The following is a 16,655-nucleotide window of genomic DNA, read 5'->3' on the forward strand; positions in this document are numbered from 1 at the left end:
TCTCTCATGCCCTGCTCAAGCAGCATCTCAGATGGGCAAAGAACTTGAGACCACCCAGGAGAGCTCCTACCCCTGCCTTGGGACCTTAACTTTGTTTTGGAGAAGCTCACTCTACCTCCTTTCGAGCCAGCTGCTACTGCAGACCTAAAATTTATCTCTTGGAAAACAGCTTTTCTTTTAGCAATCACTTCAGCTAGAAGGATATCTGAATTACAGGCCCTTATGGCAGTGGAGCCTTTCATCATCTTTCATGCAGACAGGTTATCTCTGAGGACCAATCCATCCTTTATGCCCAAGGTGGTTTCCAGTGTGGCTCTTAATCAGTCCATTCATTTGCCAACCTTCTTTCCCACTCCACAGAACAAAGGGGAATGGATCCTGCATTCCTTGGATGTGCACAGACAACTAAGATTCTACTTGGGACAGGACTTAATCTCGAAGAAAATCTGAACAATTGCTGGTAGCATTTGCTGCAGGGGCAGAGGGGAGGGCTATTTCAAAACAAACCATTTCTAAATGGATAAGCCATTGGATCAGATCTCACTCCACCAGGACTGCATCTACTTCTGCAGCTTTTCTCAGAGGTGTTCCTACCAGGGATATTCTAAAAGCTGCTACCTGGAGTTCTGTACATACTTTCACCAAGCATTATCATTTACCAATTTTCTCCAAATCCAGAGCTGGTTTTGCCACTGCTGTCTTGCAAGGCCTTATAGCTGGCCCTAATGCTGTATAAACTCCTCCTCCCAACCGTAGCTTTGGGAATCTACCCAAATGTAATGACTGCAACAGTGAAACTTGAATAACATAGTACAGTTATGTACACTTACCATAAATGTAGATGTTCAAGTGTATTCACTGTTGCAGTCCTGGTTACCCTCCCTCCAGCCCCCTACTTTTTTTCTGGCTATACCTCTACTTTCTTTTACTACGCTTAAAAGCCTTTTTGGTGTATTTGCTTTTGGTCGGAGGTATATTTTTGTGTTTTTAATTTTATTTGCTACCCATTAGGGGGGCACCTGATATCTGGGGCAAGAAAAACTGATGTAATGACGTCAGATGCATGTTTTATTCCCCTGACGACCTGACGTCATGAAAGAAGGGACAGCAAACGACAAAGGACCCAAGACTTTATTAATCAGGCCGACTGAGGGCAACCTGCCAGCAGATTACCCCCGAATGTAATGACTGCAACAGTGAATACACTCAGACATCTACATTTATGGTAAGCGTACACAACTGTACTTTCTTCCAGGACAATTAATGATAAAGACAGACAACACCACTGTTATGTGGTACATAAACAAGCAGGTGGGCACCCATTTCTACCCCCCTCTGCAGACTAGCCATGGCTCTGTGGAACACAGCCGTGAGCAAACAAGTGCATCTACAAGCTCAGTTCCTGCCAGGAAGACTAAATACATTGGCAGTTGAACTAAGCAGAAATCTCATGGACCCACACTAGTGGAAACTGGAACCAAAGACTTTCGACATGTTGATACACAAATGGGGGAGTCCAGATATAGACCTGTTTGCCTCTCCCCAGAACTACCAATTGGACAAATTCTGCACAAGGACTCCCCACAAACTAGCTTGGAAAGTGGATTCTCTGTCCTTAAGCTGGAAAAATCTATCAGTGTATGCCTTTTACCCTCTGCCTCAACTCTCCACCCAAAGTACTACTAAAGATCAAACAGGACAAACCAAGGGCAATACTGATTGCACCAGACTGGCCTCGCCAACCCTGGTACCCCCTTTGCGCAGTGTGTCACTGCTGGCTCTATGGCACCTGCCTCAGACCCCTACCCTGCTGCCTCAGCAGGACAGCCAGATTCAACACCCTCAGCTTCAAACCCTGAACCTGGCAGCCTGGCTAATTATCTAATTTCTCTGTTACCATCCCTCAGTAAACAAGTGTTGGATGTCATTTTGGAGGCAAGGAGGCCTAGTACTAGAAAATCTTATGCTGAAAAACGGAAAAGATTCTGTGCCTGGAACCAAACTCAAGGGATGGCCACAGCAGCATCCAACTTACCTCAGATTCTCCAATACTTACAAGGGCCTTTCTTTTTCTTCCATCAAAATTCACACCTTTGACATTTCAGCTCATTACAACACAGAACCACCCCTCTTCTCTCATCCACTGCTCAAGCAGTTCCTCAGAGAGGGGCAGAAAACTTAAGACCACCCAGGAGAGCCCCAACTCCAACCTGGGACCTTAACTTTGTATTGGAAAAACTCACTCTTCCTCCTTTTGAGCCGGCTGCAAGTGCAGAGTTGAAATTTCTTTCTTGGAAAACCACCTTCCTTTTAGCAATCACTTCAGCAAGAAGGTTATCTGAATTACAGGCTCTTATGGCAGTGGAGCCTTTCATCATCTTTCATGTGGACAGAGTGTCCCTTAGGATCAATCTGTCCTTCATGCGCAAGGTGGTTTTCAGTGTGGCTCTTAATCAGTCCATTCATTTGCCAAACTTCTTTCCTAATCCACAGAACAAAGGGGAATGCATACTGCACTCCTTAGATGTGCACAGACAACTGAGATTTTACTTGGACAGGACTAAACCTCAAAGGAAATCTGAACAACTGCTGGTGGCATTTGCTGCAGGGGCAGAGGGGAAGCTATTTCAAAGCAAACCATTTCTAAATGGATAGGCCATTGCATTCATTTCTGCTATAAGCACCATGGAAAACCTATCCCACAGGGGATTAGACCCCGTTCTACCAGGGCTGCATCTACCTCCACAGCCTTTCTCAGAGATGTCCCTGCCAGGGACATCCTAGAAGCTGCTACCTGGAGTTCTGTACATACTTTCACCAAGCATTACCATTTGCCTTTTTTCTCTAAATCCAGAGTTGGCTTTGCCACTGAAATGTCGTCTGTTAGCAATCAGACTACCGGAGTTCACAAAAAAATGCAAGGAAAAAAACAAAGACAGACTGTCGAGGTCCAAAACTGACGACGAAGCTTCTCCTAAGCCAGTTGCCGGTTCGCCGGTACTCAGTGAGACGCTTTCGCAGCCCCTGATACCCGCTCTACCGAGACCCATTTGGTGTCCGGTATGCCGCGAGATTCGCAAAGTATTGAACCTGTGGATGTCTCTCCTTTGGATGGGTCTAGAGCCGCTGAGCAGGCACCAGCTTTTGAGGGTGTTTTCAGGCCTCATCATTTTTATATTAAATCGACGCCATCAACAAAAACGAGGTCAAAGACTACTTCTATGTCTAAAAAACTGACGCATGAGCCACGTGCTCAGGCCCCTATGCCTAAAAAAAATGATCAAAATGGCTGAGGATTTAATTACCTTGATCAGGGCCCCCCCCCCCCCCCCCCGCTAAGAGGCCTAGGCAAGGCACTGATTATGAATCTTCAGATCATGTTTCCATTTCTTCTGATTCCTCTTCTGATCAGGAATTTTCTATTCCACCTTATGAGGATTCTGATGCAGAGGAATCCATCCCATCTGCATCTCCTCCTGAGGATTACTCATTTGGAGAGACTTTGCATACTTTAAGGGAACATTTTCACTGGGAGAATCAGGACTTCTTTGAATCAAAAAAGAGGTTTAGGGATTTCCTTCTTCTTCCTCAGCATAGGCCTTTGGCAATTCCTCCTGTATTAGACATTGTTGATGATGTGTTCTTGGAATCAAGCATGGCTCCTGATTCCCTGCCTACAGCTCCTAGTAAGCCAGACAAATATTACAGGGTTCCTGACTCCCACAAATTTATTTTCAAAAATCCTACTGCTGATCCTGACACTATTTCTCAGGGTCCCAAGGGTGTTGAGGCTTCTACAGCCCAAAATCCTACCCCTTCTGATAGAGATTCCAGGGTGCTGGATAGATGGGGTAAGAAGGTTTATACGTCTGCAGCCTTGGCAATCAGGGCTTTAAACTGCCAGTTTCATATGCTTAAATATCAACAGCATGTTATGGGCTTACTGAAACAGAAAATGATGTTGATTTCTGATTATGTGGAAAATAGAGTTACAGGATTTATTGCATTCAGCAGAACAGGTTGGAAAACATACTTTGCAATGTGGTTTTGATTCCTTGGGGGCCTCTTGCAGGGCTGCCGTAACTGGATTTGTGATAAGAAGGCATGCCTGGCTCAAGGAGAAAAATCTGCCTGATCATGTTAAAGCTAAATTTTTGGATGCCCCTTTATAGCATGATAGTCTGTTTGGTAATAAGACAGAAGAGGTTTTAAAGAAAATGGAAGACAAAGCTAAATCTATGCAAACTGTAAAAGATTTTTTGCAAGTGCAGCCACCCAGGTTCAGTAGGCACTGGCCTACTAAGAATTGGTCCTTTCCTGTGTCCAACAGAGCCACTCAGGGCAAACCCTGGTGCTCAAAAGACTCTAGATATCAGTCACAGGGATCTTACAGGTCAAAGCAATGGGGTGCCTCCACCTTCAAATCTGGAGGTAACAAAGCACAACCCTAGAGTAAGCAGTCTCAATGATTTTCCTCTACCATCTCCAAGCACTTATCTTTTGGCAGGCCCCTTGGGGGGAAAAATAGCACTTCATGCTCAAAATTGGCAGTTAATTACGAACAAGTGGGTATTAAACATAGTATCCCAGGGGTACAGATTTCATTTCCATACTTTGCCAGTTCCAAACGGATGGCCAGATCTGCCACAAAACCAGTGGGCAGAGGCCCAGAAACAAGTCATGTCCTTCATGGATATGGAGGCTATTCAACCAGTACCAGAAAAGATAAAAGGACAAGGATTTTATTCAAGACTTTTGCTGGTACCCAGAAAAGACAAATCATGGCGTCCAATACTGGACTTATCAATTCTGAACACGTTCCTGGACATTCCAAAATTCAAAATGCTGACTTTACAACAGCTACTGCCTATGCTAGGCAAGAATGCCTGGTTGGTAACTCTAGACTTGAGGCATACCTGCATATCCCAATAAGGGAATCTTGCAGAAGATACCTCCGCTTCAAAGCAGGTTTTTGCATTACCAATTCTCTGCACTGCCCTTTGGCTTATCTACTGCGCCCAGGGTCTTTACAAAGTGCCTGGCACCAGTAATTGCATTCTGCAGACAAAGAAACATTCAAATTTATCCTTATCTGGACGATTGTCTCATTCAGGCAGAGAACAAGGACACTCTTCTTCAACATCTGGCGTTTGTAAAAAGGCTTCTAGCATGCTTATGGTACACCATAAATGAAAAGAAATCACAACTGGTACCCTCTCAAATAATTACATGCCTGGGTGCAAGCTTGAATGCAGCTGCCCAGATGGCTTACCTCACGCCAGACAAACAAATGCAGTTGACAATATACTTCAAACAAATGGCAACAAAGACCCAGTTGTCTGCAAGACAAATTCTGCAGGCTTTGGGGTCATGGCATCCTGCATTCTACTAATTCCATATGCGAGACTGCATATGAGGAAACTTCAATGGTACCTAAAAAGCTTATGGAGTCAACATTGTCACAGCCTGGAAACAATGATTCCTCTCATTCCCTGCCTACAACAGGAGTTTCTTTGGTGGGCAGAGACATGTCACCAAAACAAGGGACTGTCATTCACTCTACCCCCTGCCACCCAAACCCTAACTACAGATGCATCAGACTATGCTTGGGGGGGCCCACCTGGCAGGGAGATGCATTCAGGGCAAATGGAGCCCAAACCAAATGCATCTACATATCAACCAGAAAGAAATGCTAGCTGTTCAGAATGCTCTGACAGCCTTCAAGGACTTAATTCATCCAGGACAACTACTGATAAAGACGGACAACACCACAGTTGGGTGGTACATAAACAAGCAGGGGGATACCCATTCCTACCCCCTTTGCAGACTAGCCATGGCCTTATGGAACACAGCCTTGACCTACCAAATACATCTTCAAGCTCAATTCCTGCCAGGAAAGCAAAATACTCTGGCAGACGACCTAAGCAGAAATCTTATGGACCAGCACGAATGTCAACTGGATCCACAAATCTTCTGCATGTTAACACAGAAATGAAGAAGCCCAGACATATATCTATTTGCCTCTCCCCAAAACTATTAGTTGGACAAATTCTGCACAAGAACTCATCGCAAAAAAAGCATGGAAAGTGGATGATGCTAAGTTGTCTATCTCGCCTTCATTCTTGCTGGATGGGTTCGGAGCCGATCCTCGGCCCCAACTCGGCAATTTACTAAAGCTTGAGAGCTATTTACTGGCTCGTGGCCCTCCCTCTATCCCACAATGCTAGGCATCAGATCCCCAGATCTCGTTTGTCGCTTCAGCTACGAGGTTGCGATTTACTTGGCTCCAGGTCGTATTAATCTTTTTTCATATATTGATATGTTTAAAGTTAACTTTAGTTTTTCTTTATAATCTTTTCTTATATTTATAACTTCCCGATTAGTGAACTCTGTTTATTCCCTAATATCCCCTCTTAGAAACTCGTTTTAGTTAGAGAGTTTCTCCCCCCTCCCTTTTTTTTTGTCAGTGGCTAATCTCCCCTCCCATTCCTTGTGTTATAGGGTAGTGTTAGCTCCTCTTTTACTTTAGTACAGTTGTAGACTTGTATGTATATATTTATATATAGTTAACTGTGCAATTGTTTAATATTGTAGCTTAACTAGTGTGTGCGTCTGTGTGTTGTTCTGTGTGATTAAGCACTAGTGACTCTTTTCTTTGGTATCCATCATGTCTAAGGATACCAAAGTTTCAGGTTTTAAGAAGTGTGACTCATGCTGTCAGAAGATGTCTCTGACAGACGGTCACATTTCTTGCATTTATTGCTTGGGCCCCCTACACCTGCAGGACTCCTGCTCGGTCTGTCATGCCTTCAGCCCGAGAGTCCTGCAGGAGCGTAGGAACAAGCTCATCCTGGGAGGCTTACTTAAGCCAGAAGGATCCCAGACCAAGCCTTTGTCAGGTAAATCCTCTAAGCCCGCCAAGCCGTCGGCTCCCAGTTCGGAGCAGTCGCATGGTGGAGCACCTGCCTCCTCGTCGGCTCCGGCTGGAGCCGACACCTCTAGACCTCAGTCGGCTCTGACTTTATTGTCGGAACCGTCTTCGAGCCTAAAATGGTCTAGGTCCCCTTCCCTAGAATCGGTTCGCTCAGCTCCGAGGTCACCATTACTCCAATATGAGAAAAGCCATAGGTCCCCCTCATCTCGGTCTTCCAGGCTATCTGATCATGACCTAGAGAGGGTGGTTAGTAGACTCCTTAAGTCGCAGGCCCTGGCCAAAATTTTAACCAGCCCTTCTCAACAGACTGTGGCTGTCCTGGTATCTACAGCAGTTCTTCCTTTCCTCCTCCGACTCCCTTCTTGTGTTCGGTGCCGGTTGGGGCTCGAATCTTGGTAACGTCGGGACCGATACTACACCTTTCGGCTCCTTCGTCAGCTCCGATCTCTTCCTTGGTTCCATCCTTGGAGGGATCTGGGCGCCGAAACTCCCTCGTCGGCTCCGAGGGGGCGAGTGACATCGGACCCTTGTCTGACCCCGTTCTCCCTCTCAGAGCATCGGCACAGGTGAGCTCGGCCCCATCGGCCTCGGAGCTGTCCTTCTCGGTGCCGAAAGGGGGTTCTCGTCTCCTCGGAGCGGGGACCTTCTGCTCTGCCTGACAGGGGCGCCTTCGAGGTCATGAGGAGTGTGCTGACTCCTGAGTCGGCCCCTCGATCAGCCCCTTCGGCTCCTCCCCCCATGGTGCCTGCATCGGGCTCTATTCACCCTCCTGACCCCAAGCGTGGAGAGCAAATGCTCCAGGTCTCCCCATTGGGCGTATCTTCCTCTTCCGAGGCCTCCCCTGATCCTTCGGAGGAGCCCCCCCTGGAAGAGAAAATGCAGGAGGAAACATGTCGACTCCCCCCCAAGTCAGTCACATCTGATACCGACTTGGAGGATTCGGAAGGGTCCCCAAGATCCCCCTCTGAGGATATCTCCTTTTCAGACATCCTAGAAATCCTTAAGCAGAGGGGGAACTGGACTGCCCTTAACCCTTCGGAGGACGAGTCGGTCTACCTGGACGCGTTTGGTTCTCGCCCTTCCACCTCCTGGGTGTCTCCACCTTTCGACCCACTAATGGAAGTGGTGGCTCGAAAGGCGTGGTCAGCCCTGGACACAGTGGAACCAACTCCCCGTAGGCCCACTAAATTTATTACAGCCCCACCTGGCAAGCAATTTTTGACAAAAGGTATCCCTATTGATGCCATGGTGGTTGCAGCAGCCATAAAGAAGGAGTTGGCTGACCCTTCGGTGCCTGTCCATCCACCTAATAAAGAATCTAGGACAATGGACAGGTACGGGAAGCGGGTGTTTTCCTCAGCGACCTTCTCTATTCGGTTGATGATTTATCTATGCCATTTCACCCGTCTCCAAAGGGATCTTCTTAAGGAACTGAGTGATACCCTTCAGGATCCATCAGCTGCAGGGGCTCAAGACAAGATAAACTCCCAGCTGGCGACCCTTAATTCTATCGTCAACTCCTCCATGCGGCTCATTTCTTCTGCAGCCGATGGGGCGAGTAGGGCCGCAGGTACAGGCGTGGCTTTGAGAAGACATGCCTGGATGCAGTTATGCAACTTTGCTGACCCCTTTAAGGCGTCCTTCACCAATACCCCCTTTGATGGTTCGGCTCTGTTTGGACCACAGGTGAAAGATACCCTTACCAGGTGTGAGCAGGAAGGCAAGACTCTCTCTGCCGTGGGAGTCTGTTTTTCCACTCCCTCTAGACCATACCCTAAGGGTCAGAAGAGTGGAAAAATGCGGTTTCGGAAACCCCAGGGAGTCGTGCCTGACACACATGGCGAGTTTCCCTCCAGGGGCAGGGGAGGGAACAATAATAGACGCCGCCCAAGTGGCAGTGGGGGCCCGCAGAATCAGGGTAGCAGAGAATCGTTCTCTGACAAATCCTTTCAGCACCCCTGAGGGGCTGCCCGACTGTCCGCCTTCGGAGGCAGTCGGGGGGAGATTGTCACTGTACCCAGAAGCCTGGCAACTCGTCACACAAGACAAATGGGTATGGTCTATCATATTCGAGGGTTACAAGATTACCTTTGTCCACACCCCGGTACAAACAACCAAGTCCCTTCCAGATGTTCCACCCAGTCTAAGGGAACAGGCAGTGCTAGAAATTTCAAAACTGCTAGACAAACGGGCCATCCAGCCAGTCCCAGCAGACCAGCAAGGATCCGGAATCTGCTCCAAGTTCTTTTTGGTGCCAAAAAAGACATGGGACTGGAGACCCATTTTGGATCTTAGCAGGCTAAACAAGTCTGTTCAAAGAACAAAGTTCCGGATGGTCACGCTCCAGTCCATTTCTACCCTTTTTGGGTCAGGACAATTGGATGTGCTCCATAGAATTCAGGATGCGTACTACCATATCAAAATGAACAGGCGCTCCAGAAGGTTTCTCCGCTTCCGGCTGGGAGACAGTTGCTATCAATTCAGGGCCCTGCCCTTTGGTCTCACCACAGCCTCCAGGGTGTTCACCAAATGCATGGCAGTGGTTACGGCTCACCTGAGACGGCGAGGATTCCAGGTGTTTCCATATCTCGACGACTGGCTCCTCACTGCTCCCACCAGGCATCAGTTACTGCGAGCCAGGGATTATACCATCCAAACTTGCTCCGAGCTAGGTATATCAATACATTTCGAAAAGTCTGCATTGTCGCCTTTTCAGTCCATTATCTTTATAGACGCAATCTTAAATTCAAAAGATTTGTCTGCAAGGCTTCCTCTCGACAGAGTTTCAGAAATCCGCCGACATGTGCAAGTCTTATTACAGTGCACCAGGATTCAGGCTAGATTTGTACTAAAGACCTTGGGCCTCATGGCAGCAGCAATCATACTAGTTCCCCTGGCTCGCTTTCACATGCGGCTTCTTCAGTGGATGCTTTTTACTCAATGGTCCTTTCAACAGCTTCCAATGTCTCACAAGATAATAATCACTCAATCATGCAAAGACCACCTAGCTTGGTGGATGGTCTCCCCTCTGATACTCCAGGGCAGACCATGTGTTCTTCCTCCTCCTGTTGCCGCAGTGACCACGGGTGCCTCCCTGATTGGGGGGGCATTTTCAGGGCAGGACTGTCCAGGGCACCTGGCAACCTCTAGAGTACCATCTGCACATAAATGATGAGAGCGGTGCTTTTGGCGTTGCAAGCTCTTCAGGACTCTCTACCCACCGGGACTATTGCAATTCAGACAGACAATATGTCTGTAGTGTGGTACATCAACAAGCTGGGTGGAACCAAGTCCTATCCCTTATGTCGAGAAGCACTCAGACTCTGGCAGTGGGCGATCTCCTCTCAACGGTTTCTGATAGCAACGCACATCCCTGGGAGGTCCAACGTCATAGCGGACAGGCTAAGCAGAGCTGTTCTCATGCCTCACGAGTGGTCTCTCAATCAATCAGTAGCGGACAAAATCTTCCGCAGATGGGGTCAACCTTGCTGCAACCTTTTTGCAACACCTCTCAACAGCAAATGCGATGACTTCTTCACTCTCTTCCCCCTTCCCGGCCAATCCCCCAGAGACGCTCTAGTTCACAATTGGCCCCGGGGTCTTCTGTATGCATTTCCACCTTTTCCCCTAATTCCCAAGCTAATTCAGAAGGCAACTGCTTTGGGATCCAGGATGATCCTCATTGCCCCTTACTGGCCCCGACAAATTTGGTTCCCGTTCCTGCATCGCCACCTGCTGGAGCAGCCGTGGAATCTGGACCCAGTGCCAGACCTCTTGGTCCATCAGTCGGGCGGGCTGCACCAGTCCCTTCAGTCTCTCAACCTTACAGCTTGGTTGCTCCACTTCCAACTTTAGCCAGGCTTCCACTAATTTCTCAGCCGGTGCGTGAGATCATCCTTTCTTCGCACAAATCTGCCACCAGGAAGACTTATGCTAGTAAGTGGAAATGTTTCTCCTTCAGGGCAGAGGCTAGGAATATTGACCCTTTTACAGCCCCTGTCCATCATGTTTTAGATTTTTTAGCAGAGTTCTTTCAAGCTGGTTCCTCTTCTGCCCCCATTAGGGTCCAATTAGCTGCTATTGCAAATTTCCATGCTAGCCTGTCAGAAACCAGCATCATGTCCCACAAACTTTGCAAGGCCTTTCTCAAAGGAACTTTGTTACTTAGGCCCCCGGACAGAGATCCCCCGCCTCCGTGGGACTTGAACTTGATATTGGCTTCCTTGATTCTCCCCCCCCTTAGAACCAGTGGTTTCCTGTTCCTTAAAATTGCTCACCTGGAAGACTCTCTTTTTGGTAGCCATCACATCAGCTAGGAGAGTTTCTGAACTTCAAGCCTTCTGTATTCATCCTCCTTATCTTGTGTTTCATAAGGACAGAGTTTCACTTAGGCCTAATCCTTTGTTTTTACCCAAGGTACCCTCTGAAGCAAATCTGAATCAGTCTATTGATCTGCCCATATTTTTTCCTAACTATTCGAACAAAGTTGAACAAAATTTGCACCGCTTGGATGTTCACAGGCAATTACGTTTCTACTTGGATAGGACTAAGCAAATAAGAAAATCAGACTAACTTTTCCTATCCTATGCTTAGGGCAAACAAGGACGGCTAGTTTCCAAAGTAACCTTATCCAGGTGGTTGTCCTCTATTATTACCTTGATTTATCAACTCAGACATAAACAAACTCCATGCTAAACCTAAAGGTCATTCCACCAGAGCATTGGCTACGTCGGTAGCTTTTCAAGCAAGACTACCAATGGAATCTATTTGTGCCGCAGCCACTTGGGCCACTCCTCATACATCCATTTCGTATTACAAGTTGGATGTGGCCTCTAGGAATAGAGTTGAGTATGGTTCCTGTCCCATCCAGCAAGAATGAAGGCGAGATAGACAACTTAACGTTAAGAAGTTATGTACCTACCATAACGTTCCATGTTAGTTGTTCTTCATCTCACCTTCTTTCTTGCATCCCACTCTCCATCCCCCTAGCCTGGACAGACCGAGAAGAGTCCCCTTTTGGGGCCTTCCTCCTCTGGACAACTCTTGATGTATATTGTGTCCTCCTCTGTCTTTGTACTATAGTTTTTCTTTGTGGTTGGACAGGGGTCCTTGAATCTTTCCTTGGTGTTAGCCCTGCCAAACGAGATCTGGGGATCTGACGCCTAGCATTGTGGGATATAGGGATGGCCTCGAGCCAGTAAATAGCTCTCGAGCTTTAGTAAGTTGCCAAGTCGGAGCCGAGGATCGGCTCCGAACCCATCCAGCAAGAAAGAAGGCGAGAAGAAGACAACTAACATGGAACGTTATGGTAGGTACATAACTTCTTATTCTATCCTTCAGCTGGAAAAACATATCAGTCTATGCCTTTCCCCCTCTGCCTCTACTCTCCAAGGTCTTACTAAAAGTCAGACAGGAAAAAACAAAAATTATTCTAATTGCTCCGGACTGGCCTTGCCAACACTGGTACCCGCTTCTAAGGAATATGGCACACCTTCCTCCATGGTACTTGCCTCAAGCACCTCATCTATTGTCTCAGCAGAACTATCAAATTCTGCACACTGAGCCCCAAACTCTGAATCTTGCAGCATGGCTAATCAACTAATTATTCAAACCACATCTCTCAGTAAACCTGTGATGGATGTCATTTTGGAAGCCAGAAGGCCTAGCACTAGAAGATCTTATGCTGATAAATGGAAGAGATTCTGTGCTTGGAACCAAGCACAAGGAATAGACACAGCAAAGTCCAATATTCCTCAGATTTTACAATACTTAACTAAGATGCTTGACAAGGGCCTATCTTTTTCTTCAATAAAAATCCATGCCTCTGCCATCTCGGCTCATTACAACACAGAGCCTCCCCTCTTTTCTCATCCACTGCTAAAACAGTATCTCAGAGGGGCCAAAGATTTAAGGCCTCCCAGGAGAGCACCAACTCCTGCATGGGACTCAATTTTGTGCTGGAAAACCCACCCTGCCTCCTTTTGAACCAGCAGCTACTGCGGATATAAAATTTCTTTCTTGGAAGACAGCTTTTCTTTTGGCAGTCACTTCAGCTAGAAGGGTTTCAGAACTACAGGCTTTCATGGCAGTGGAGCCTTTCATTATTTTTTACCCGGACAGGGTGGCCCTCAGGACCAATCCTTCTTTTATGCCTAAGGTGGTATCCAGTGTGGCTCTTAACCAGGCCATTCACCTGCCAACTTTTTTCCCAAATCCGCAGAACAAGGGGGAGCGGATTCTGCATTCATTGGATGTATACAGACAACTAAGATTCTACTTAAACAGGACAAAATCTCTAAGAAAGTCTGAGCAACTACTGGTAACATTTGCTGCTGGATCAGAGGGGAAGGCTATATCAAAGCAGACTATTTCTAAATGGATAAGCCATTGCATTTGTTTCTGCTACTTGCACCATGGTAAACCTGTACCTAAGGGGATCAGATCCCATTCCACCCGGGCTGCCTCTACTTCAGCAGCATTTCTCAGAGGGGACCATACTAGAGACATTCTAGAAGCTGCTACTTGGAGCTCAGTTCATACGTTCACAAAGCGTTATCATTTACCTCTCTTCTCTAAATCCAGGGCAGGCTTTGCCACTGCAGTCCTGCAGGGCCTTATAGCTGCTCCTAATGTTGTTTAGTTCCATCCTCCCATCCATAGCTTTTGGATTCTACCCAAATGTAATGACTGTAACAGTGAAACACGAAGAATATAGTACACTTACCATAAATGTAGATGTTCGACTGTATTCACTGTTGCAGTCCGGGTTACCCACCCGCCAGCCACCTTCTCTATACCTTTTCTTTCCTTCACTATACTCAAAAGCCTTTGTGGTGTATTTGCTTTTAGTTGAAGGTAAATTTTATGTTTCTAAGGTGCATTTATATATTTACAGTTTATTCATATATTTTTGCTCCCCATTTGGGAGGCACCTGACATCTGGGGCAAGAAAAACTGATTAAAATGTTGTCAGCTGCATGTTTTATACCCCTGATGACCTGACGTCGTGGAAGAGGAGACAGCAACCAACGCAGGACCCAAGACTTTGTTATTCAGGCCAACTGAGGGCAACCTGCCAGCAGATTACCCAAATGTAATGACTGCAGCAGTGAATACACTCGGACATCTACATTTCTGGTAAGTGCACACAACTGTACTTTTTCTCTTCTGTGAATAAAAGAAGAGGAAGCCAATTCCAAGGCCAACAAAAATTCATTCCACTAGGTGAACTTTTAATTTTGGTGTTTACTTAAAATGGTTTGACGTTGTCCTGTTCGATTCTCAACTAGAGCGTCTTCTGTGTGGAGACATGCATGATTGGGCTTACCTTCGTTGAAGGTTGTGCGTCAGAGCTGGCAACTCGGCACGTAAAAGTCTACTGCCAATCATTAGCGGACCGGAGTTCCACTGTGGCGACCCCTAACCGGGAAAAGCCGAAAGACACAACAACAACTTAAAATGGTTTCATAACCTCTGACCTGCACTGGCTTATTACATCCTTGTGTGTTTATAAAACACTGTAGCCTGGACAACTAGTCTAGGTCTAGAAATTTTTTTTCCATGTCCAGACTTGAATTTTTTTCTGTCTTAGTTGTTTCTTCGTTTTCTATTATGAGATACTGGGTTCCACTTCAGGACTTGTTCTTTGAAGTGAAGCTGTGGCAAATGAGACTGCTTTAAGAAGGTAGGCTGTTATCATAGACTTTGTTATTCCACATGTAAAAAGCTCCTCATCCTGCAAGTCTGCATTGTGCCTTTGTTTTACCATGTGAATCATAAAGGGTGATACTTCTGCTTTCATCTTTTTCTCAAGTATCCTGCCAGTATTTGCTAACAGAGAACTTGCACATAGACTCTAGCTAACCTTTCAGTGTTGTAGTTATAAGGTTTGGAGGAGAGTAAAGGAGTAATCCTTCTTGGTGAAGTCTTACTGGCAAAAGTGACACCTACCTGTGGGTGGAGTCTTTGACTTGACGATGTCCTGATACATTGGCCGCAAAAAAATCACTATAGGAATATACATACCCCTTTACTAGCTGTTCTTCAAGCTTTTAACTGTGTTTATATGGCATCACTGTAGTACTTGGAGATACCTGCTTGCTTTGTGGTCTAACAGCACCTTCCCACCATTAGTTATGCAGATGTTGCTGCTTGTAGGTCTCCTCTTTAAAGTGGTTAAGTAGCAGTTCTGCCAAGGCACTACTCTTTTGAAAAGAGGGATGTGATCACTTTACCAGTGGGAACTGCAGCTCAGTACACTGGTTGTCCCTCGTATGCCTTATTGATGTGGTAAGATATGAGGTGAAGCACCCTTAGCAGTCTGCCCTTCTGGGCCAGCCATATCAGTTGCTACTTAGAAGCTTCATTATCTGAAGAAACTTTTAAGATGATATAAAGAGTCCATAGTGAGTATTATTAAAATGAGTATGTTGAAGAAATACAAAATGCACCAAAATTAACCACCTGCAAAGCATTAGTGTTTCAGTGAAATGCAGCAGCAGATGCTTGGTAATAAAGTAAGAAAAAGAAGAAATCATTATTTGTTTGGTAGTGAACTTGCAACAAAGATTTTTCCAGTTTGAAGGGAAGCATTCTTTGCTAGTCAGTATACCTGGGTGATAGACAGTACATGATTAGTACTTATGTAGGTAAGATTTTTTTTATCTTTGCATTGTTGCTTCTTTCCCAGTATTATTTTAACTCTAGCATCTTTTGTCCATTGATAACTGCTTTCAAAGAATGTGAACTGTGTCACATTAGCATTAATGTCTGCATGATAGCACTACCAAAACAGTAGGATGTATTATTTGTTTGGTTTTAATTGCAACACAGCAGAGCAGCCATGACCTCAGGTAGCTAGCTAGCATGCTGCCATGTAACTTTTAAAACATAACTAGTAAAAGCTGCAGCTTTGCAAGCTGTCTGAACTTGTGTATGTATTTTGTAATTCATTCGTCATTGTCAGAAAAAACACAGAAGTTGTGAATGAGCCATTGCTAATGCTTGAATTTAGAGGAATGATAGTCAGAGTCAGTCATCTAAACAAAATGTTATTGCTAAGAATGTTAATGAGATCACTAATCTCTTTGAGGCTGCCTGTTTGCAGGTGGATATTTTCCTTTATCACAGATCCATTTATGTTTTTCTACAATTTTTAGCATTAGCATCCTATTTTATTGAGCAACTAAATACAGCAGTTGTACAAATAGTGTTTGCAGTGTTTGTACAGGCAATGTAGCTTGATCCTAACATAGTGTTATCTGTTGTACTCAAAGGCTCAGAATAATTCATGCTAACAAAACTGGCAAAAGAGATTTAGTATGTGTCTATGGAGCTGATGATCTTAATTCCTTGGATGCTTCTACCCCTGGCCGTAAACGGAAGCGAAGAACAGGTGATAGTGATGATGACGATGATGAGGATGAGGATAGTGATGAGCAGGGAGATGACGATGATGATGACGAAGATGAAAAAGAAGATAAAAAAGGGAGAAAAGCAGAAATTTGTGAGGATGAGGTAAACAAAAGTTTATAAATGTGTCTTAAAATCAGTAGTTCACCTAGCTTATTGCATTTATGTAGAGATTATCATTCTGTACTACATAATGACAGCATAATGGGATATGTGTGCATTTTTAATTTGTGGAATTTAAATTGGATATATTTTGTGCTATTGCCCCTGAAAAGAGTAATTGTCCATTATTTTACTGTTTTGATTGTTC

At 45.6% G+C, this 16,655-nt stretch overlaps 1 protein-coding gene across 1 annotated transcript in view; it reads left to right on the plus strand.

Annotated features, from left to right (window-relative positions):
- BAZ2B (bromodomain adjacent to zinc finger domain 2B) overlaps nucleotides 1-16,655 on the plus strand; it is a 3,835,724-nt gene that overhangs the window by 2,510,741 nt on the left and 1,308,328 nt on the right. The window contains exon 27 of the mRNA XM_044074749.1: nucleotides 16,210-16,450. Within this exon, the coding sequence (XP_043930684.1) occupies nucleotides 16,210-16,450 (241 nt within the window). The remainder of the gene's footprint in view (nucleotides 1-16,209; nucleotides 16,451-16,655) is intronic.

This window comes from Protopterus annectens, chromosome 6.part0 (assembly GCF_019279795.1).
Source record: "Protopterus annectens isolate FY-2018-M chromosome 6.part0, PAN1.0, whole genome shotgun sequence".
NCBI lineage: Eukaryota > Metazoa > Chordata > Ceratodontiformes > Protopteridae > Protopterus > Protopterus annectens.